Here is a 24,123-nt window from a genome sequence, read left to right on the forward strand (position 1 = left end):
TTTGAGATGGAGTCTCGCTCTGTCGACAGGCTGGAGTGCAGTGGCACGATCTCGGCTCACTGCAACCTCTGCCTCCCGAGTTCAAGCGATTCTCCTGCCTCAGCCTCCCGAGTAGCTGGGAATACAGGCGCCCGCCACCACACCCAGCAAATTTTTGTATTTTTAATAGAGACGGGGTTTCACCATGTTGGCCAGGATGGTCTCGATCCCTTGACCTCGTGATCCACCCGCCTCCGCCTCCCAAAGTGCTGAGATTACAGGCGTGAGCCACCGCGCCCGGCCAGGAGAACATTTTTAATGCACTTAAGAAACACTCATTTTAAATATAATTTGGTATAATAAATGCAGTTGATATAAATCGGGTCTCCTAAAAACTGTTACTTGATGAGTTGTTAGGTTGTACAGGTTATTCCATATTTGAGGGGAACAAAACATAATATTGCTATGTATGTGTGCTTCGTATGAATATCTAAATTAATAATGAAAAAGTTCTTAATATTGGTCAGATTTTAGAGAAGACAGTGTAATTGTTGTGGAATGAAATGTTCTTTGGCCTCAGGCGCTTTATGCGGAAAAGGGTAGATTCTGAAAATGAAAGAAGACAGGATGTGTGATTTATGGTTGTGGGCTGTGAAGGTGGGCAGGACCTCTTTTCTACATTTAAACGTTGATAAAGTTTTCATCTTTGTTCCTAACTTTTGAGTAAGACTGATCTACTAGCATTCAGCAGGGGGCAGCAAAGGCAAAAAGAAGAAAGCTGCTGAGCTTCTTGTGCCCTGGAGGGGAGGGTGCAGACCAGAGGCAGATCGCCAGTCCCAGGCCTGCCACTGCCGCGTGTGCTCTCAGCCCCTTCTCCTCTCCCGCGAGCTGCCCTCGGTGGATGTGTGGAAGTCCAGGGGGGCCACATTCCAAGGTTTTCCAGCTGCCACTGTGGAGTATTCCCTTCTTGCACACACACCATGTGCACATTTTAAGCGTGTAGCATTTTCTTACAGAGGCTTTCAATGCTGTTTATCTGATTTTTGCTCTTTTCTTCCCTGTGCTTTTTGCCAGGGTAGAGCTACACAGTCAGTATTAGAAAATATTAGTCATCTTGTTTTCCAATCTGGTATCTCAGGGTTTTTTTGTGTTTTTGTTTGTTTGTTTCTTTTCTAACCTGCTTCCCGCTTCTCCCTGTATTACTGCAAGCTCCTATCTCCAGCCCTGGAAATACACCTTCAGAATTATCTCGAGTTCACCCATTATTCTCAGTTCCCACTGTTACTGCTGGTATTCAGACCATGCTCACTTTTGCCCGCGTTTTTAACAGCCTCCGTGTGTGATTGCAGTCCATCATCCATGCAACTATATGGAAATGATCTTTCTCCATTACGGACCGAGTCCTTTGCTTAAAATACTTTAGGGGGCATCTCGTTGCCCAGGTCAAGTCCACAACCTTGAAGCGTGGCTGACCCCATCCTCTTCTGTGGCCTCCTTGTCTTTTACACACACACACACACACACACACACACCCTCAGTCCTATGAAGCACATGCCTAAATTCTACATTTCTGCCTCAAAGGGTGGAAGACAAAGAGAACAAACAACCAGTGAGCCGGATAGTATGTCAGGAACCCTGCAAGGCATTTAAAAACATTTGTTGTTTTAACCCTCAAAAGAATTCGGTAATGACTGGTACCATTGTCCTCATTTCACAGACAAGACATGGCAGCGCAGATCAGCCATGCCTCTGGGCATCAGGCTGGCTAAGTCAGGCTGGCGCTTCCCATAGGGTCCTTTACCCTGCAATTACTGGAGGGTACTTCTCTACTTGAAAAAATAGTTTTGATACCTCGCTTAAATATCTCCTCTTCACTAAGCCTTCCCTTTCCTCTGAGCAGAGCTAAAGACTTCTTACCTCATGCACCTGCGATTTGTGGCCCATACCATTTATCATGTCACCCCTCAGCTCCATACTTCTCCCTCCCCTAGGTCCTGGGTAGGTTCTTCCCTTTTAATACCAAGGAAAGAATGAATGAGTAATTCAGAGCTTCCAACTGGCCTTCCAGCAGAGCTGTGATATAATGGATTGGCAGCACGCGGTTTTTGTTTGAAATAGAAACCTCAAACAATAAAACAATATTGATGCAAAAAAAAAGGTTTAGAAATGACTTTTCATAAATATGTATGTTTTAAAGGATTATATTCAGCTTATATGGTTAACTACATTGCTTCTTTTAGTCTTAGAGTGTTTGTGACCACATGCTAGACCCTAAGCTTAGAGAAACCAGGAAGGGAGAGGATGAGAAGCTTGAGCTCAGTAGACTTCTTCACCATTGCACTCCTTTCCCTTCATTTAAAGCAAGGGCTGGTTTCGCTTCTCTGAGTTCTGAATTAGCAAGGGGTTTGTCAAGAAGTTTGACTGTGGGGCTGGGATTAAGGATCGTTTCTTCAGGAGATCCGAAAGGGTTGTTCAGAACTTTAGAAAGCAAGCCTTAAATTATATTACAGTTTAGAATGCTGTATTTAAAATAAGAGACAGTAAAGGGACATCTTGCTTTATAGACAAAGATTTGTGTCACACACACAAAATATTACCTGATTTCTGTCACATAATATGGATGGTGTTTATATTTAAGCTTGGGCTCCGATAGATTTTTTTTCCCATTTCATCTAAAAACATTTCAATACATGTCTCTAAAAGCACGGATGCCCCCTTTGAAATGTAACCACAGTACCATTGTCGTCACTCCCCCATATCAGCACTGATTCCTTTGTGTGCTGGGTATCTGGTCAGTGCTCATATTTCCAAACTCGTCCAGTGAATGTTTTTGCTTTTTTTTTTTAATCCTTAGGGAAAAATCTCGCTAGCCTGTACACTCAAATTACTGTTTTAATGTCACATGGGATAGTTCTCCTCTGTGTGGTTCTGCCACCAACTCTTACATATGTAGTTAGGTTCATTTGTTTCATTTGACTTTTGGTTTTTTGGGGATTGCTTTTTAAAAATTTAATTTGTTTTATAATTTTATAAAATATTTACATAGCTCAAAAGTCAAATCAGTAAAACAAAGTATATTCAAAGAAGTCTAAACTCAGTTTCTCTCCTTCACTCTGTTCACTGCCTCCCCCCTTTTACTGTGTGGTCTGTTTTATTTGCATATATTCTTTCTCTCTCTCTCTCCCTCCCTCTCCCTCTCCCCGTCCCACCTTTCTACCTGCCTCGTTCTTTCTTTCCCTTCCCACTGTCCCTCTGTGTCTCTCTCTCTGCCTCCCTTCTTCTCTGCCTCCCTTCTTCTCTGCCTTTTGATGTGAATGTTTGTGTTGTATTTTTTGTTTTAATGATTACCTTGATATTATTCATCTTATAAAATTCCTTTATGTTCTCTTTTTTGGGAGGGTTTCTATTGTCTGTTGCTTCCCCACTTGGAGCTGTGTTTGAAATTAGCCAGTAACATCTTCGTCACTCTTCCCCTGTGTTCCTCAGCATCCGCTTTGGAGGAATAGCCCTCAATTCCCAGCTGATACCCGGAAGGCAGTCAGCAAGCATCTTGTCTTTTTTGTATAATCTCTCATTCTTCCCTATTTTTTGATGGTTATATTGTCTGTACTTTTTCAGAGCATCGAGCCTTCTACATGCTATTTGGTTTCTTAGTTCTGTGGACAAATATGTGTGGAATGCTCACCATTGAATTTTCTGTTGATGTCTTTCCAGTCATTTTGGTTTTCTAAAGCAGTCCTACGGTAGATATTTCACAATGGGAATATGGGGACACTGTCTCTTGAGTTTGTGCTTGTTGATGACAGTGACAGTTCATTGCAGCCTTTATACTTGAGGGCCAGTTTGGCTGGAGACAAAATCCTCCACTCATCTTTCAGTGAGGAACTTAAATATGTTCTACCATGATAGAATTGCAGTGAAAAATCTGATGACAATCTGGATTTCTTTCCCTTGTAGTGACTTGATCTTTTTGCTTAGAGGCTCAAAGCATACAAATTTCTTTTATGTCAAATTTCTCCATGTTGACACACATGGCAAATTGGAGCCTGCAAAATCACTTCCCACTTCCCACTGTATGCCCACCCATTCCCTCCGCACCCGGCCCAGGCAATCCCCACTTCCACTTCTGTCTCTATGAATTTGACTACTCTAGGAATCTCACATAAGTGAAGTCATACAATATTTGTCCTTCTGTGACTGGCTTATTTCTCTTAGCATAATGTCCTCAGGCTTCATCCATGTTGCAGCATGGAAGAATCTTCTTCCTTTTTAAGGCCGAATAATATTCCATTGTATGTACCTACCACATTTTGTTTACTTATTCATCTGTCGATGAATAAGTTGCTACCACCTTAGGCTGTGGTGAATAGTGCTGTTATGAACCAATCATTCTCTCTCTTTTCAGAGGAGACTGAGAGATTAAAAAACTACACCTCTACTTTCTTAGTCATCTCAGATTGCTGGAACAGAATACTGTAAACTGGGTGACCTCAACAAGGAACATTTATTTCTCAGTTCTGGAGGCCAAGATCCAGGTGTCTGTACGTTTGGAGTCTGGGGATGGCCAGCTTCCTGATTCATGATGGTTGTCTTCTCTGTCTTCACATGGCAGAGACAGAAGCAAGCTCTCTCAGGATTAGTATAAGGGCACTACTCAGATCCCATTCATGAGGGCTCCACCCTCATGACCTCATGTAATCCTAATTACCTCCCCAAGACTACACCTCCTAATACCCTCAGGGGAATAGTTTCAACATAGGAATTTTAGGGAGACACAGACACAAGCATTCCGTCCGTAACAGCCACCACCTTCCCAGATACCTTGGTTTTAGAAAATTTTATTGATTTATTTTTTTGAGATGGAGTCTCTCTCTGTCACCCAGGCTGGAGTGCAGTGGCGCAATCTCGCAATCACTGCAACCTCCACCTCCCGCGTTCAAGGGATTCTCCTGCCTCAGCCTCCCGAGTGGTTGGGATTACAGGCACGTGCCATGACACCTGGCTAATTTTTTGTATTTTCGGTAGAGATGAGGTTTCACCATGTTGGCTAGGCTGGTCTCGAACTCCTGACCTCAGGTGATCTGCCCATCCTGACCTCCCAAAGTGCTAGGACTACAGGTGTGAGCCACCTTGCCCAGCTGGTTTTGGAACATTTTAAAATAATTTATTTGAAAACCCAGAATCCACAAAGAAAAATTAAATTCACACACACACACACACACACACACACACTGTCTCTCTCTTTCTCTCTTTCTCTTTCTCTCTCTCTGTCTTTCTCTCATATACACATCCTGCATGGCAAAACCTATAAACAAATTCAAGAGAAATAGCACATTAGGAAAAATATTTATAGTTTGCAGCACAAAAAGAGGGCTAATTTCTCTAATATCTGAAGAATTCCTTGGGCTATATGAAAGAAATATGAATAGCCCAATAGAAAAATGAATATGAACACATTTTATAGAAAATGAAATTGCTGGCCAGGTGCAGTGACTCACGCCTGTAATCCCAGCACTTTGGGAGGCTGAGACAGGAGGATCACTTGAGGTCATGAGTTCCAGACCAGCCTGACCAGCATGGTGAAACCCCATCTCTACTAAAAATACAAAAATTAGTTGAGCATGATGGCATGCACCTGTAATTCCAGCTACGCAGGAGGCTGTGGCACAAGAATCACTTGAACCCGCGAGGTGGAGGTTGTAGTGAGCCAAGATTGTGCCACTGCACCACTGGACTCCAGCCTGGGCAACAGAGCAAGACTGTCTCAACAACAACAAAAAAAGAATTGCCTATCTAATAAATGTATGAAAAGATGCTTTTTCTCTCATATAGCGGTATGCACAATAAGAATACACCAATACATTTTTCATTCCTTAGATTATCAGAGATCAGAGAGTTTGATAATACCGTATTGGAGAAAGTGGGGAAATGGGCGCTTTCAGGTGTCCTGTAATAATTTAAATTGATGCAGCCTCTTGGGAGGGCAGTTCAAGAATATCTGTCAACATTAAAACTTACAATTCTATACTCAGAAGTGTATTTTACAGATCTGATCACTGAAATTCGAAATAACAAATGTAGAAAACTTTTCACTCGATCATTGTTTGTTAAAAAGCAACAACCACAACACCTAGAGGCTGCCAGTGGGGCATGATTAAATGTATTATGGCCCAGAGGGGTGCTGCAGCGCTGTGCAGCCAGGAAGAGTTTCGAGGCCTGTAGGGCTTAACACATAGCATTAAGGTAGAACAAGTTACACAAAGTGCAAGTGAGCCTGCATAACATGCTACCACTATTAAAATGGCATAAAAGTATTTGCTCGTCAATACATAACATATCTCTGGAAGGCTACCCAAGAAATTAATAGCACTGATTCCTTCTGGAGGGCATCTGCTGGCAGGGACAGGAATGAGAGGGCTCACTCTATCCGTTTTCAATGCCTCAAAATTTGAGCCGTATTGAATATATTACTTAGGAATTTTGAAAAGTACAGAAGAAAAAAATACATGCATGTGGTTAAAAGAAAAATCAAATGGCAAGTCCCTTTTTCTTCCTTAGCACATCATTTTTCTCTCTGAGTCACCAGTGTTGCAATTTTTTGTGTATACCCTTCCCAAGAGAGTTTGGCCCCCCTTTTTTTTTTTTTGTAAATTTTGCTTATGTGTGCTCTCCCTCTTTTCTTGCCACCACCTCGCTGCGTCCCCTCCCCATTCCCATGTTTGGAATTGACCACCTTTTGTGCTTTGCATGTGTCCATTGCAGGCTTCCTTCTGAATCAAGGCTTTCCAGTTTGTTTCACCAAACACATGTGCAGGGACAGTAACAGGTGCAGGGTGGGAAGAAGATTCTATTTTGGAAGGTTAAGTTAATTGGGCTTCTTAATTAAAGGTTTTTTCAGAGCCTCTTATATTCTAACACTTATTGTGATTCCCCAAGAGGGTATATATCATATATTATTATATTTTTATTGTCTTTCTGTGCACCCTCACAAAGGGATATATATACACATATACATGCACACCTGTTTACAAATTTATTCAATCAGGACACATTGCCTTTTAACAAGGAGAATGCCATGGTCCTCATGTTCCACCTAATATATTTTGGGAAAGATGTTTCTGTTTAGACAATAACTTACATGGTTTTTTAATAAGTTAAAAAAAGGGGGGTTGGTATGAATATAGTTAAAATGGTAACACTCATGCCAATTTTTGTTTAGAATTTAGCTGTACTTACAAGAATGATACTTATGTCTCATATATTCCTGTTATATTCTCCATGTTATGGGGCATTATAACATAAATCTCAGTGGTCTGCCCCATGCCAAGAGTAGACTGTCCTCTGCGCTTTGGTAGCTGGCTGGCAACAACTGTGTTTGCCAGTTTCCCTTCTCCAGGTCTGCAGTTGATCGTATAATCTAGCCAGGGTGACCCACTGCCTCTTAGCCCCATCCTGTCCCTGAATTAGAGAACCAGCCATAGCCGAGAGCCCTGGAGAGCCGAGAGCTCAGGAAGGGGAGAGGCAGCCTGCTCGTGCCGTCCTCAGCACTGGCTCAGGGGTGCACTGGCTCAGGGGTCTGTGTCGTCCCCGTGTGCCTGTTCATCTTCCCTCAGCTCCAGGGTTTACATGGTGTGTGTCCTGCTGTGGTATTTGCAGACTCATTTGGTTGTGGTTGTCATCTTTCTCAAAAAATTCTTACTATAGCTATGAAAAATATTCTAGTCGGAGCCCACATTTGACCTACCCAGTTTTTACAGACTTGAAAGAAAATATCTTTCTGAGTTGCAGTAAATGACTCCATTATATTCCTTATCCACACCTCACCACTTCATGCGTTTTTGTATCACATTTGGCCTAGGAGTTGGTGTAGCCACCTGAGGCCCCATGTTTGAGAAACTGGCTTTTGTCACGTGAAGGTGTCGGTGCTGCCATCGTGTGGTTGTTCCAGGTGCTTGTAGGAAGTTTCCTTTTAAAATCTGATTTTCTTCAAGTCTTTCTTTCATTAAAAAAGGATTTATCCACCTCCCTCCATTACTCACAGAGATGTGACAGAATCAAGCAGATAGACCTGGAAGGTGATGGAAAAAGTTAAAGCCTGGGATTAGTTAGGAGTGCTAATTACATACTCAGCCTGAAGAGACAGACAACATTTATTGTGTGCTTACTGCATGCCAGGCACTGTTGTGACGGCCACACCCAGCTGCACTCTCTTAATCCTCACCCCAACTCTGAGGTTGCACAGTTCTGCTCCCTGTATAAAGATGAAGATGCAGCGTGGAGGGAAAGAATAACCCACCCAGGGCCACACAGCTAATGATGAGCAGAGCCTGCACTCAGACCCACACATTCTGATTTTAGAGCGTTTCACCTCCGCCTCCACCACAGATCACCACAGACATGAGAAGCCTTGGGCTACTACCAAAATTCAGTAAAGGAAAAAAATCTACCTGGAGAAGTTATTTTTTTTGTAGTGTGGTAAAATATACATAACATAAATTTTACCATTTTAACTATTTTTAAGTGTGTAGTTCTGTGGCATTGAGTGTATTCACCATGCTGTGCAGCCGTCACCACCCACCATCTCTAGACCTTTCATCTTCCCAGGCAGAAACGCTGTGCTACTGAACACTAACTGCCCACCTCCCCACCCTACACCCCCACCAGCCCTTGGCAGCCCCCATTCTGCTTTCTGTCTCTATGAATCTGACTGCACTAGGGACCTCGCATCCGGGGAATCATACAGTATTTGTCTTGTGACCGGCTGACTTCACTGAGCACGTTGTCCTCGACGTTCATCTGTGTTGCAGCCTGTGTTGGAACTCCCTTCCTTTTTAAGACTGAGTAGCATTCCATTAGTTAGAAAGGTGTATTTTGTTAGGCGGCGCATAGTAAGGAGCCATGAGAGAAGCTGCCCTTTGAATTAAGTGCTTAGAAGAACTGTTCTCTCCAGAAGCGCTGGTGTTATGTTTAACTTGGACAATGCAACCTTGGAAACAGGTTTAGAAGTCTTTAGATTAGAATCTTCTTTCAATTCCCCAAATCACAAATGTTAGAAATCTCAGTTCAGAAATATAATATTGATAATAAGGATTTTGACTTCAGTTTCAACTTGCTTCCAGAATCCATGCAGCCTCGTAAGCCTGCCTGAAGCCAGGTGTTTGGCCTGTAGCCTCTGTACAGAGTAGACATAGAGTGGCTCCTTAGAGGGCTAGTTTGCTGACTTACTCTCTTCACCTGGCAATTTGCACCACTGCCTTATAATGAAGGATGAGCTGATAATGAAAAAAGAAACTTGGAGCATCCACTGATGAGTTAGCTCCGGAGATAAATGGACTTTCTTGTTCTCTGTCCTTCGTATGTACTCATCCTTTTCGTCTTTTCCCTGACAGCCTACCTGGCTCCAGGTTTTATAGCTCAGGATCATCTGAGCAGAGGGCAGGAGGAGGCATTGATCGTAGTAGACAGTTTGGAAATGAGACCGTCACCTTCAGAGAACCAAGAATTGGCTATGCTTGGTAAAGTTTCTGATCAGGCATTTTTAGGTGGAATCTCTGTATCATCCTGGGCTTCAGCATCCATGATGCTTACATCCAGGATGAAGAACCTCTTTGCATTCCCCTTCCAAGTGTGCATGTAGCATTCCCAGACTAGATTATAGAAAATAACACCTTATTCTTGGAGATTTGGAATGTCCACAGGAGTAATTTCCATTTCCCTGCAGATAGAGGAAGAGCGGATGCCATTTGAATCCTACCGCCATAAGGAATAAATTGCCGTTCAGCTGATTTCTCCTCAACAAGCCTGGGTGTGATTGAGAATTCTTCTACTGCAGCTGATGGGTCCTTTGCATCCTTTTTGCTAAGTGGCTGGCCTCTAGTATTTCTGCTTTCAGAAATGTTACTGGCATTCCCAGGCAACAGAACGTTGCCTTGCTCCCTTTTGCTTATTGTTGGGTGGCATAATTGGTTTGGTCTTTAGGTCAGAAATGGCTGGTTTCAGTGAAGAAAATTAAAGACTGATGGTAAAGGGAAAACTGAAAGGTTTAAGCAGCCTGCTTTGTCTGACATCTCTAAAGGGATTTCTACAGGAAGTAGGTGAGGAATGGTTGCTACGCTTCTGAGAGTCCTTTAAAACTACTGTGTAGTGAAAGCTTTTTTTCCTTCCACCCTGTCTTATGGTGCTGAGTGAAAGCCCTTTGAAAGGTAATTTGAGAGAACAGGGTTGATAGCATTTCAGCACCGAGGTTCCACTTCCATTGTACCTTCAGTGGGTAACACACCAACTGCCTGCTGTGTACCTGGAGGAATCAGTGAGTGGAAAGATCTGGCCTCTAGAATCAGAAAGGCCTGGTTAATTAAATCATGGTCCAACCAATTCTTACTTTAGTAAGTTGGGGCTAAAAACGTAGCATCTCTGGGCAGAGTTTTTGTACCTGTAAGATGGGGATAGTGAGTGACAATGGAAGTGGAGTTTCATACAAATGGATCAGAGAGTTGATCAGTAAGCACCGACTGAATGGCAGACACATGGCTAGTAGTGGGAGACGCTAGGTGAGTGATGTATTTGCCGTGCCTTCACAAAATGTGTGGCTGTCAAATGGAAGGATGAGTTAGAAGGAGGAGGTGTCAAAGTCAGAGAGAGTAATTAAAACACAGTCTTTACTCATGAGGCGATTAGAGCCTGGGCTATGGTGTTGGCATCTGTAGGAACAGAGTGAAGAAACATGTCCAGGAGCCATTTCATATAGACAATGGCAAGACGAGGACACCAGCCATGCTGGACGGTGACAGAGTGGGGCGTGGGATCAGAGACACCACACAGCAGGTTCCTAATGTGCATTTTGCGATTGCTGGATGTAACAAGAACAAAGCGGTCATGGAAATGTGGGTCATAGTGGAGTAAACAAGATAAACTGGCCGCTTTATTGCAGGAGTGTCGGATGTTGGTGTGTTCATGTGGGTTGGACATCACCAGCAGGAGATGGAACATGCAGCATTTCTGCATCTCTGACTAAGAAAGCCTGGGTGTTTGTCTGTTTCGTTATGAAATGAGTCGGCCCTGTGCTCTGAGGGATGCTCTGAAAGGTGGTACTGTGAGTTCAATTCCAGAAGAGTGGAAGAAGGCCAGGCGGTTCCTGGACTGCCAGAAACACCAGGGTTGTTGATATCCGTCTCAGCAATCACAAGTACAGGGACTCGTTGAAGCCCTGTGAGTTAATGAGGAGGAGTATTGGAGATCAAGAAGTGCATTTGGGAAAGATTGGGGAATTACAAAAATAAAACCATAAAGAGACAGATACATATAATTTCATATACACCTTGTTTTTTCCTCAGCTTGTAATGTTACATTTCTATGTTATAACGAACATTTATCTAGGGTTAGACGAATTTAACCCTGCCGTGATGGTTTCAAGATTCGCTAAGAGATTACACCTGTCTTTCCTTGCAGGTAATGTACAGAAGGATTCTGCAGCAGGCGGGATTTATACAGTTTGCACAACTTCAGTTCCTGGAAGCTAAAGAGCTCTTCAGGTAATTTGAGGTGCTGGTAGCAAGACTGCCACCACAGTGTCCCTCTGTGGCCAGAACCTGCGTTTCCGGTGTGACGTCGCGGTGGGATGTGTTGCATGGTTAGATTGTGCTTCAGGTGGATACGGTGGGGGTTGCTTGTGACAGCAGACCCTGCCAATGCTGGTTCCTCAGCGTCACCCCTCACCTGGAGCCTTAATTTAACTGGCCTATGTCTTAGAGTGGGAGCAGACAAAGGGCACAGACACTAGTCCTGTGGAGGCATCGAGATTGTTTTGCCAGGAGAAAATTCTAAAGAGCGGATCTGATAGCACGCAAAGGACCCCTAGGAAAGTGCTGTGGTTCATTCTTGCTTCTCTCCAGTGTTTTTACAAGAAGCTATGAGCTTAGTGCAGGGGGGAAAAAACAGTGCTTCTGGGAAGACTTATGAAACTTTCTGTCATCCTCTAAAGACCTTCTAAATGTTCTATTCCTGGTCAGCTCTCAGAAAGTTGAGTTTCTCTTAAGGAGGTCCCTTCTGGCACCGTGATTACTCCTGTGCTTGTCGGATGTGCTTGTGGGCTGTCGATTGTGTTCTCCCCTTTCCCTTGCCCACCACGCCTGCCTTACAGGCACGCCTCGCTGTCATGCCACCTCCAGCTGCCCTTGTCCCACAGCTGAGTGCTCAGTGAGGCAGGAGTTAGCCGTCCCAGGCCTTGCTCAGCACTCTTTGCAGAAGATGAAGTTAGACCTGCTATGAGAGTCTTGAAATATCGTACTCAGGCACTGCCTTTACAGTAAGTTCTCAAAATGTCTCTCCAGAATAGATTCTGCACAGTTTACAGCTATCTAAGAAATAACATGTATAGGGAGCCCCTGAATAGATATTTTCATCTAAGTAGTGACTTGAGCAGAATGCCTCCCTTGCCTGTTCTGTAGGAGGTCTGCCCATGACCAGCCACGTCCTTACATCCACGGTGGCTCTAATCTTTCACTCTATGCTGGATATTTGAAGAATGGCATTACTGAAAATGATTACAGTTACACAATCGGATGTAGAGAATGGATTTCTAAGTAAAGAAGGAATCATTCCTTGAATAATGATGCCCCATATAACTTTTTCTTGTACAACTCTTACATGCTGTTCTCTGTTCTTGCAAAGACCCGTGGCTTCAGGGTTTAAGTCCGTTTTTTGCCCCTTTGGACCTAGGCTCTTTTCTGCCGTATCTTGTGTTAGCCCTACAGTGTTGAAGACCTCCTCACCGGGGTCATGGGTGTATCCCAAGGTGTCTTCTTTCTCTCATGGGTTAATCTGAAACATTAGGTGGTTGTCCACAGATGGATTCCTAGAAGAGTCCTCGGATTTTGTAAGAGAATAGATGTGGGGCCTGTTATTAGGATGACATTCCTGTACTTCCGCACCTCACTCTCTTAATGGCTTAACTTTAAATTGCTGCTCGTCTTTGGTCCAAAGTGTGGCTGAGAGAACGGATTTTTTTTTTTTTTTTTTGAAGCAGCATCTCATTCTGTCTCCCAGGCTGGAGTGCAGTGGTGCAGTCATAGCTCACCGCAGCCTCGACCTTCTGGGCTCAATGATCTTCCTGCCTCAGACCCCTGAGTAGCTAGGACTTCAGGTGTATGCCACCACGGGACCTGGCTAACTTTTTATTTTTTGTAGAGATGGGATCTTATTGTGTTGCCCAGGCTGGTCTCAAACTCGTGGCCTCAAGTCATCCTCTTGCCCCAGCCTCCCAAAGTGGTGAGATTACAGCCATGAGCCACTAGGCCCAGCCTGAGAATTGATATTTGAAGAAGATACTTCTAAGACAAAGATGATTCCACTTCCTTTTCTGTGCTCACAGCAAATGTTGCTAATAAATTGTGATTTTCTTTTCCTCGTTGAACTGGACCCGTCCTCTGACTCCTCAGTGCCGTGCCAGAGGCCACAGTTACCAGCTAGTTATGGTTGATACTTAAGAGAAAATTGATCATACATAACCTGGGGATGTGGGCTCTGTGTCTCTTCCTTTAGACAACCTGCAGCCTGTCGTTGTATCAGCTAGGTTCAGCTCTTCTTTCATTCAGCAAACGTGGCCTGAGCATCTGAGCAATGGATGGAAGGGTAACCCAGTGCCTGCTTCTCTGGCATGCCCATTCTAGCTTGGAAACTGGATGTGTGCCTTTCCTGCAGCACAGGTGCTGCTCTGCTGTGGGAGCGTTGCATGGGCTCACATCAGCCAGTGGAGGAATCTTCGCTGGATTCGTCCTGGGTCTTAAACAATGAGCAGAAATTTCTCAAATCAAGAATTGTACTTTAGGTCAGGGATTCTCAGCTGTGGCACTGTAGACGTTTTGAGCCAGATAATTCTTTGGGCAGGGGGTTACTGTCTTGTGCATTACAGGGTGTTTAATGGCAACAGCCCTGGCCTCTACCTACTAGATGCCATAGCACACCCCCGCCCCAGTCATGATAAAATTGTCTCCAGGCATTGCCACATGTTCCCCAGGGAACAAAATTGCTTTTCACCAAGAACCACTGCTTTAGGCCAGGAAACAACCACAGCAAAGGCTGAGAGTCATGAAATGTACAAACTAGCAACATAAGTAGGTCTAATAGAAGTGTTGGGGTGTGGGAGGGATGCTTGAGGCTGAAGGTGTAGGGTAGCTTGAGATCAGTTTGGGAAGGGCCTTGAATGCCATACTAAGAGGTCTGAAATTTATCCTGTGGGTTATACAAATCATTGGAGGTCAGGAGAGGCTGAGTGAAGTGGAAGGAAGGGCAGCCAGAGGTGGAAGCCAGTAGAGGAGGACAGCTGATCAGAGCTTGGGTGAAGGAGGATGCTCTGAACATCGCAGGCAGCATGGATCCTGGGTCCTTCCTCGCCATTCCATGTGTCTGGGGTGGGGTGGCCCCTGCTTCTGTTCCCTCAGGAGGTTTTCCACAGCTGGGTCTGACACTGGGCCAGGTTTGAGATCCACAGCTCCTGCTCAGATTGTAGCCAGGACAAGGAGGTTCCGGAGAGGAGATGGGAAAGGAACTGTTTGTTGCATTCCAATGTTAGGCTCTGAAATTCTACGAGAGTCCCCACAGAAATGGCCACATGAATATTTCTGTGTCTTCTGTTGTGAGATGTTGGTGAGGAAGTTGTAAGTTACTGTTTTTATAAAGTCCCTTCTTCAAGGACCATTCAACAAATCTGTTTGTAATTTAGTGCCAGGAAAATGCTGGTTTCAGCAGAGCTGTGATGGTGCCTTTGTGCAGACACTGATGGCGTGTTATCCTGGGTGTTGCTTTTCTGCCTTGGTTTCCAGGCTCAGCTGGGTATTCTCTTCATCATAGGCATTTTGGTGTTCCACTCTCACACCAGTTCTGTATGTGTCTTTCACCTTCATCCCTTCTGTTCTTTTTTGGAGCCAGGTGGCAGCACCCACTTGGATGGTGCTTTGCTGCACTTCAGATTAGAACGGTTGCTCTGACATGATTACCCTGTCCCCAGCTCCCCAGCCCCCTGTGAACGTGTGCCACCATGCACTCCCCTCCAGTGCTGTTTTGTGTGCCTATGTGTACTCTTCTCTCTTTTTGCTTCATTTAGTTTGACACTGTAATTGCAGAAGCGGCCAGCTTGATGTCCGGGAGCTGATCTCTCTCTACCCCTTCCTGTTGCCCACCTCCTCCTCCTTCACCCGGTCCCACCCTCCTCTTCATGAGTACGCAGACCTGAACCAGCTGACCCAGGGGGACCAGGAGAAGATGGCCAAGTGCAAACGCTTCCTCATGAGCTACCTGAACGAGGTCCGCAGCACAGAGGTAGCAAATGGCTACAAGGAGGACATCGACACAGCCTTGCTCAAACTGTATGCAGAGGCTGACCACGACAGCCTGCTGGACCTCCTGGTCACTGAGAACTTCTGTCTTCTGACGGACAGTGCTGCCTGGCTAGAGAAGCACAAAAAGTGAGTGTTCCCTTCCCGATATGATCAGGGCTTCCCGCCCTGCACCCTTACTGAGGCCCTTTGCTGGGGAGATCCTCGTGAAGTGACTTAGCCAGTGTGATGTTTGCGTTCCCAAGGACCTATAGGTGACTGCCACGAAATCATAGTGACAGCAGATGCATGTGCTCCTCAGATGCCCTCTCTGTCACCACCATCTGCAGACCCCTTGAAGGGGTCTTGGAGGGCATTTGTTCTCACTCCCATTCTTTAATAATTTGGAGTATAGTTTGGAACTAGTAATGTGCTTTGTGAGTAAATGAAGTTACTTTTCTTTCTTTTTTTTTTTTTAATGACTATTTTTTTTGAGACGGAGTCTCGCTCTGTCACCCAGGCTGGAGTACAGTGGTGTGATCTCGGCTCACTGCAACCTCCACCTCCTGGGTTCAAGCAATTCTCCTGCCTCAGCCTCCCAAGTAACTGGGACTACAGGTGCATGCCACCACACCCAGGTAATTTTTGTATTTTTAGTAGAGACAGGGTTTTGCCATGTTGGCCAGGCTGGTCTAGAACTCCTGACCTCAGGTAGTCTGCTTGTCTCGGCCTCCCAAAGTGCTGGGATTACAGGGGTGAGCCACTGCGCCCAGCCGTGAAGTTATTTTTCAATTTCCTTTGTAGTCAGCCTCGTATTCACTTGTGGGAGATGCCACATGTTTATTGGTAAAATTTACAGTGCATTTTAGTTACTGACAACTGAATTGAATAGATAGCTAGATAAACAGATTCAAAGGGAGGCTTCTTGATCTTGTTGATACATGGTATGGTTTTAAACTCTGCCTTCCTTGGCTGGACATGGGGGTTCATGCCTGTAATCCTAGCATTTTGGGAAGCTGTGGTGAGCATATTGCTTGAGCCCAGGAGTTTGAGGCCAGCTTGGGCAACACAGTAAGATCTTGTCTTTACTAAAAATTAAGAAGAAATTAGCTGGGTGTGGTGGTTCACGCCTGTGGTCCCAGCTACTCAGAAGGCTGAAGCAGGAAGATTGCTTGAGCCCAGGAGGTTGAAGCTTCAGTGAGCAGTGATTGCACCATTGTATTTCAGCCTGGAGACAGAGCTAGACCCTGTCTCAAAAAAACAAAAAACTCTGCCTTCCTTATGTGCATGAGTTAGTAGATGGCCTTATGTATCATGGACTGTTAATGCATAGTGCCTGGCTTAGTTGGGGCCAGCAGCTTCTCCATTCTGGGCAGCTAACACATAGCTCAACCATTCTAGGCCTCAGTTTTTTCATCTTTAAAAATGAGAGGGGTTGGGTGATCCCTCAGTTCCATTTACAGAATAAGATTTTTTCGGTCTATGATTTTCGTTAAGGATTTGAAATGACAAAAGCGTGGATGAACTCCCACAGAGACCTGGGGTCACTGTGCTAGTGCCTGAGATGTCAGAGCCTTCCACGTGGGTATTGGCCTTTTCAGCAGTTTCCATCAGCCACTCGGATATGCTATGGAATCTGTGTTAGTTTTTTCAGGAGCCAGAAAACACACTGCCACCTCATGGTAGTGACAAGGGATGGTGGGATCCGTAGAGTCAGCATGACTTTCCAAAAGGTTGAGGAAAAGAGAAGGATTCAAGCAGATGCCTCAATATCTTGAGAGTGTGCCCTTGGAGGGAAGATGCTTGACCTCTCACTGGTCAACTTACTCCAGTTTCCTGCTGGGAAGGAGGACCAGGAATGTGGCACCCTTGCAGACTTTGGGAGGGTGCTGAGGGCTCGCTGCCCAGGCAATGCCAATGCTATTGCCGATCTTTTCCATTTATAGGTGAGGAGTTAGAGGCTGGGCAAGTTAACCTACTTGTTCAAGGTCACGTGGGTTATAAATAATGAAGCTGGACTTGAAACCCAGGTTCTTGAACTCTGGGCACTCTCCCCCAGGATGCTCCCTGACTCTGTGGTCTGCGAGTCCCGGACACTAGCACTTCCTGCTGTTCCTCATGTTCAGAGCACCTGCCCTCCTTCTCAGTCTCTGCTTAGGCAAAGTAGCTTCTGCATATTCTTCTAGTACCTCATGTAGGTTAATAGTAGTAGACCAAAGACATATGAAATTGTATTAATATTTGAAGCAAATTGTAAAGCAACTCCAGCTGTGATTTTTCCATAGTTTACTTTTTCAGCTCATCTTAGATTGGAATCAGATTCTTTTTGGAAGTTGATAGAGCATATATTTTTAGTACCATAAGTAAATATATAGCAATGAGAATCCTTTGGTTGTTTGTTTGTTGTTGTTGAACCACACACACACACACACGTGTATTTTTTGAGACAGGGTCTCACTCCATCACCCAGGCTGGAGTGCAGTGGCACAATCAGGGCTCACTGCAGTCTTAACTTTATGGGCTCAAGTGATCCTTCTACCTCAGCACCCCAAGTATCTGGGACTACAGATGTGTGCCCCACACCTGGCTAATTTTTAAAAATATTTTAATAAAGACAAGATCTCACTATGTTGTTGCCCAGGCTGGTCTCAAACTCCTGGGCTCAAGCCATCCACCCACCTTGGCCTTCCAAAGTGTTGGGATTACAGGCATGAGCCTGAACTCGAGTTGAATAGAATATGGGGAGCTTGGACTGGGGGTGTCACTGTGTGAAGGTCGCCTCCAGGAGCTGATGGGGAGAGGTTGTACTTACCATGTTGTTCTGTTTCAGGTATTTTGCACTTGGACTGCTCTATCATTATAATAACCAAGATGCTGCTGCAGTTCAGGTGAGTCTAGAAGGGTTTCCACATGATTTAAAAATCAGCACCATGTAAGTAATACTTAGTGTTACTTAAAAAAAATTCACAAGTTGATAGAGACCACTTTTGCCTGATCTACACCCTTTTATACAGAATAAAAATGATTCTGTTTTAGAAAGTGAATTCCTGGAGAAATGTTGGCCAAGAGTTTTCTTCTCATTGTCTTTCCATCTCCTTAAAGAACATTATCAAGACTGAGTTTTTGAAAACTTAAGAAATGAAAATATGATTTCTCACAGAGTTCCAAGTCATAATATATCACTACCCTTATCAGAAAATTTAGGCAGCGAATGACAGTCGGATTTATCATTTCCACTGTTAGTGACGATCACTGTTGCCAATGAGCTGGGTACATTATTATCCTTGTGTCACCTGTGACAAAACCAAAGCTGATGCATGCCAGTTGCTTGCCCGAGGCCATGCGTCCGTGGTAGATCTGGGATCTGAACCATGCTCCATTGGCCTGGCAGGGGTCCTGCACCCTAATCAAAATGGCATCGATTTATTAGCATTGTCACATTTTGTATCTTACATCTTGCTACTGATCTTGAGAAAAGCCTCATCTCACACTCTCAGGAGGAGACTTTCTCCCCTTCGTTATTAGTCATGCATTTGTACTGCACCGTGTTGTTTCCTGATGTGCCTTTTTGCTTTATTTTGTGAGGGGCCAAGAGCATCAGCCATATTCCCCAAGCTGAAGTTAACCTCATGACTCTGGCAAGACTGAACATGTATTTAGTGTTTGATTGCTTTGTGAGACTATTGTGGTAACCTGATTGCAGAGCAGAACAACAACAACAACAAAAAATGGGGTCAGGTGAATTAACACATACCCAATGGCCAAGAGTAGATTTGGGTGTCAGTGATAAAATTTTCATTTTCAAAAACCTGGTGTTCTCAGTTACAGCTTTATATAAGTATAGTAATAACTTTAGCAGAGCTGTAGAGAGATAGATTTGCAAACTTGAAGTGATATGGGATAAATCTCCATACGTGGTAGAATTTTATATAAAATGGCATATTTCAAGGTATGTGTGATTATTTGGTTTCGGCAATTCTGTGTTGAAGAAACTAGTATCATAAAAAGTGTTCGTATGCTGACATCAGAATTCCAGAATTCATATGCCACCCCTGTTTCTGGGCTCCTTACTGGTGCTGTGGCTTGGAGGGGTGGTGCTGTGTACGGGTAGGTGAGGCACGCCATGCAGGTAGTGCAGAAGGAACCCACGCAACCGTCATCCTTTCCACCCCCAAGTGATGCTGCCTCATTCTGGGGTCCTGAAAGTAGGCTTCACTTAACACGGTAGGGAAGTTTCTGGCTGAAAAAGCAAAAGGCTTTTATCACTGGAGTCTATCCTGAGCCCCCTGTGCAAAAGACAGTGTGAACTCAGGGGACAGAATCACTGAAGCTTTTGTAAAAGCACAACATCTGCCTATCACAGTCCAAAGGGGACTTCAAAATCAAGAATGTCCGTGACGGAGAAGATGGAAACAGAGCCTGGCTGATGGTTGTAGGTGAATCTTCTCTGTGTCGAGATGTTATCAGTGACCGTTTTGTTTATTTCATGAAGAAACATTTTTAATATATTCACCTGCCTGCATATATTCTGTTTACTGTGTTATTGTTAAAAAAAGAAAGAAAGATAAAAGAACCTGGAGCTTAATTTTTTTTTATTTCTTGGACTATGTCTTTTTACATTTCTTTATTTCTCCAAAAAAACTAAAATTTAAGCATTTACAGTTTTTCCAACTACTTTAAAAGGTATTAAAAAGCCAAATAAGTAAACGTATGCCATTTCTCAACTAATTCTAAGATATGTGCCTTTATGATTGTTTTTTCTTTTCTTTTTCTTTTTTTCTTTTTGATTCCTTTCCAGTTGTGGGTGAACATTGTGAATGGCGATGTCCAGGACTCCACACGCTCAGACCTGTATGAATACATTGTGGATTTTCTTACCTACTGCTTAGATGAGGAGCTAGTGTGGGCCTATGCTGATTGGGTCCTGCAGAAAAGTGAAGAGGTTTGTGCTTCGTAAAAATGCATTCTCTTTGGTTGGGGGAGGTGGTAAAAACAGACCCCAAAAGCTTTGCTTTTAGGAGGGGAAAAGAAAGCTACATTTCAACCTCCTCCTCTGTTTTTTGTTGTTGTTATTATTCCCCTTTTAATACCTTCCCTTGAGCTCTCTGAATTCTAGCTCTAGGGCAGTTCTGCATCTTGCTGCTGAGACATTCCACTGAGAATCCCCTTGCTGGGGCAAGTCACTTGTATAGAAAAGCAAGACATAGCCAGCTTGCATTTTTAGCATCTTCTTAAGAACTTGTGTCTGTGAACCCCGCTCCTCGACCCCTCAGAAGTCTGACACTGCTGTTTTCTGGAGCAGGATTAGGTGGTTGCCCTGCAGGACTTGATCTTTGGGAGGAGGAAGCACCCAGACCTGGGCCACACTGGGCCCTCATCCCTGCTCCCACCACTGCCAACATGGAGCTTGTGGGCCTGGAGGAGGGAGGGGAGCCATGAGCAAGACTCGGCCTGTTTGGAGGCTGAGAAATGCTGGCAGTGAAAAAGCACCTGTTGGCTAGAGGGGAGGTAGCAGGCTCAGGACAGTATCCTTAGTAAAGCCCCACAGGTGACCACAGGTGACTGGGAAGAAGACAGCAAGCATTTCAGTTCTCATCGTGAAAAACATATACGCTTCCATGGCTCCCCTTGGAGAGACAAAATGAGCTTTCTGATGCAGGACGTTGGTCCTGAATGGAGAGTTTCTGAGTGCTGCATCTGCCTTTCTAAGACCTGAGTTGGAATATATTCTCATATCCTCCGTGGTGCTGGCTTCCCTGGAAAATCAGAGCCAGGCACTTGCACTTTGCATACTTGTTTCTCCATCTTTACTTTGCCTCTGTGCACACGCCTGCAGAGCACATCCTGACCTGCTCACACACACCTACAACATGGATCTCAGTGCCGTTGCAAGGTTTAGGCCTCTCCCAATGCTTATGGATGATAACAGCAGATACTGCACGGTGGACAATCCCCTGACAAAGGTCATCGCTTAAACATCACAGCAACCCCTCAGTGGGCATTAGCTACAGATGAGGAAACTGAGGCTATAGTTGGTAGAGCTGGGACACAAATCCAGGCTTATAGAATCCAAAATTCATACCATAATACATGATACGTGAATGTATTGGCCTTGGAGGGGGGAGGTGCGTGTGTGCGTGCACATGATAGAACCTCCCACACGTAAGTGCTCAGGGGAGGTGCAGTGGAGAGCTGCTTTCCTGCCTGCCTCACTGTCCCTTCCTTGAACCAGAGGATTGGACCAGTGCCTCCACTTGATGGACACAGGAAGGCAGCCTGGAAACTTACTCAGGGACTGGAAGCTCAGATCTCAGATTAACCATCTATCATAAATAACCCAGAGTAGATAATCCATGTTCAGAGAAGTGAGTTTACTGTACAGAAATTTCAGCACTTTTGATATCTTTTCACATACTGTTCGGCAACTGGCTATCCCTGTTCTTGGATGATCTTAATGTTATTATTATAGGTTGTCAAAATCTGTCACCAATAAATGCTTTGTTCTTCAGTTTCCAATTTGCATGGGGTGTGTGAGGAGGACTTCAGGGTATAGGCTGGCTTTTCTATCTTGATTTTTTGCCCTCTGGCCTTTGACAGTGCTTCATGCTGGGCTGTTTTTCTCCATAATTATATTTTTTAAGCCACTGTATTGAGATATGATTGACACACAAAAAGCTGTGCATACATAATAATTTCATCATATTTTAAGTGATGATTTTATCCAAAGCTTGAATGTGCAGTGACCAAAATAAAGTTGAAGGAAAGGTGGGTTTGAGAAGCACAGTCACTGTATTGTCGCTCCTCTTTCAGGTCGGAGTTCAGGTTTTCACCAAGAGACCTTTGGATGAACAGCAGAAGAACAGTTTTAATCCAGACGACATTATCCATTGCCTTAAAAAATACCCTAAAGCCCTTGTGAAGTATCTGGAACATCTTGTGATAGACAAGAGACTGCAGGTGAGCACTGCAGAACTTAAACTAAAGAGTGTGGGCTGGAGAGACGGAATTGAACTAGAACACTTTTTGGCATGCGATTCTGTGTAATGTCTGTTCCCCGGGTGATCCATCCGTACTTGTTGATGGTCTGATGGGGGCCTTGAGGCTTGCGGAAAGAGACCTGGAGCAATAGGTAGCTTTATTTTTTTCTCCGTCCGTCTCACACCCACTCAGCTTTTATTTTTCCTCTCTTTTCCTTCTTTGTTATTATCCTTAAAGGAAATAAAGGGAGCTATACCTTTTTGTAGGTTATCTAAATTCTGTGGCCCTTACTTCTCAAAATAAGAGGTGACATTTTGTTCTATTCCCCATAGATGGTAAACTCATCTCAGTATCATGGTTTCTGAGAGGGTTTCGATCCAGCAAGTGAGCATCTGCCCAGCTCATGTCAGTGCAGCCCCGGTCTCCAAGCCCTGGCTGACAGGGGAGAGCTTTGACTTTACCACTTGAAAACACGTGTCTGTCTGCTTGGCTCCCCCTGTTTCCTGCAGAAAGAAGAGTATCACACCCACTTAGCTGTGCTGTACCTGGAAGAGGTGCTGCTGCAGAGGGCCTCCGCCAGCGGCAAGGGTGCAGAGGCCACCGAGACGCAGGCCAAGCTGCGGCGGCTGCTCCAGAAATCTGATTTATACCGAGTCCACTTTCTTCTCGGTGAGGATGATCTCAGTATTGTCTCCCTTTGGAAAAAACTCATATCAAGGGGGTGGGAGGAAGCAGAGAGAAGGGCTTTGGCACAGCTGCTGGTTGATTGCACAGGGTGATTCTTTGAGCCTCTTTTTTTAAAAAGATTTTTTTAAATGAAGACAGGGTGTCGCTTTGTCACCCAGGCTGGTCTCAAACTCATGGCCTCAAGTGATCTTCCTGCTTCTGCCTCCTAAGGTGCTGGGATTATAGGCGTGAGCCACCACACTCAGCCCTTGAGCCTCTTTTGACAGAGTCAGCCTCCCTGCAGGGAGAAATAAGGCTTCTTGTGCCTCTAGAGATGGACCGTGCCCTAGATGGACAGTGCCCTTTGATTGATGATGTTGGTGGTGCCCTGGTAGACTTTAGACGTCTGTGTGTCTCTTGACACACAGGGTCTTTATTCAATGTCAAAGCACTGAGTCATAGTTCCCTCTGACGACTTCAGTCTCTGATCAAGGCTTTGCAGTAGGCACTGCCCCCAGCGGCCCACTCCCGGGCTGCTCAAGGCTCAGGTCCCTCGAGCTCTAAGCAAGAAGGTTATGCAGGTGTCTTGGAGGGCATTTGGGTTTCTGTTCCTCAGGGGTACAGAGGCCACAGTTTCTGTATTGTGTAAAGTTCCACAGCGCAGCATGGTGCTTGCAACTGGTAGAATTAACTAGTTTCTTGCCACATTAAGAATTTCTGCATTTATACTCACTGGGGTTAGTGATGTGTTTTTCTTTAATGGCCTTTAATACCATTTTTTGACCAATAACAAAGCATATCTAACACACGTGTTGTCTCCATAAAGCACAACAACCTTCCAGAGCTTAGGAGCGCTAGGCAGCACTTCAGCACTACACTGAAATCACCAACAAGAAGCACCAAAATGCAAAAAAGCATGGCAATAAATAGCCCGTGAAAAGGAAACGTGTAGGTAGTATGACAGCTGAAGCAAGGAGGGAGGGCGCTCCTTCTTTGGCCTCAGCTCTGCGTCAGGCTCTGTGCTTGTCGTAAATGACCTTGAAGCTGCTGCGAGTGTTGATTGGGAGGTTACAAATAAATTTCAGCGAGTAGATGACTTTGTAAATACAGAATCCACAAATAATGAGGATTGACTAGATATGCCCAGCATAGGTTGAAACGCTGAGGCTGCCTTATGACACAGTTTCCA

General features: G+C 44.6%; 1 protein-coding gene across 3 annotated transcripts in view; it reads left to right on the forward strand.

The window, feature by feature from the left end:
* Positions 1–24,123, forward strand: part of TGFBRAP1 (transforming growth factor beta receptor associated protein 1) — a 77,717-nt gene that overhangs the window by 32,973 nt on the left and 20,621 nt on the right. For all 3 annotated transcript variants that reach the window (XM_034953624.3, XM_034953625.2, XM_055107500.2), the window contains exons 5-10: positions 11,428–11,510; positions 15,099–15,440; positions 18,121–18,178; positions 20,089–20,232; positions 22,101–22,247; positions 22,778–22,937. In XM_034953624.3, the coding sequence (XP_034809515.1) occupies positions 11,428–11,510; positions 15,099–15,440; positions 18,121–18,178; positions 20,089–20,232; positions 22,101–22,247; positions 22,778–22,937 (934 nt within the window). The remainder of the gene's footprint in view (positions 1–11,427; positions 11,511–15,098; positions 15,441–18,120; positions 18,179–20,088; positions 20,233–22,100; positions 22,248–22,777; positions 22,938–24,123) is intronic.

The sequence above is a fragment of the Pan paniscus genome, chromosome 12 (genome assembly GCF_029289425.2).
Source record: "Pan paniscus chromosome 12, NHGRI_mPanPan1-v2.0_pri, whole genome shotgun sequence".
Classification (NCBI taxonomy): domain Eukaryota; kingdom Metazoa; phylum Chordata; class Mammalia; order Primates; family Hominidae; genus Pan; species Pan paniscus.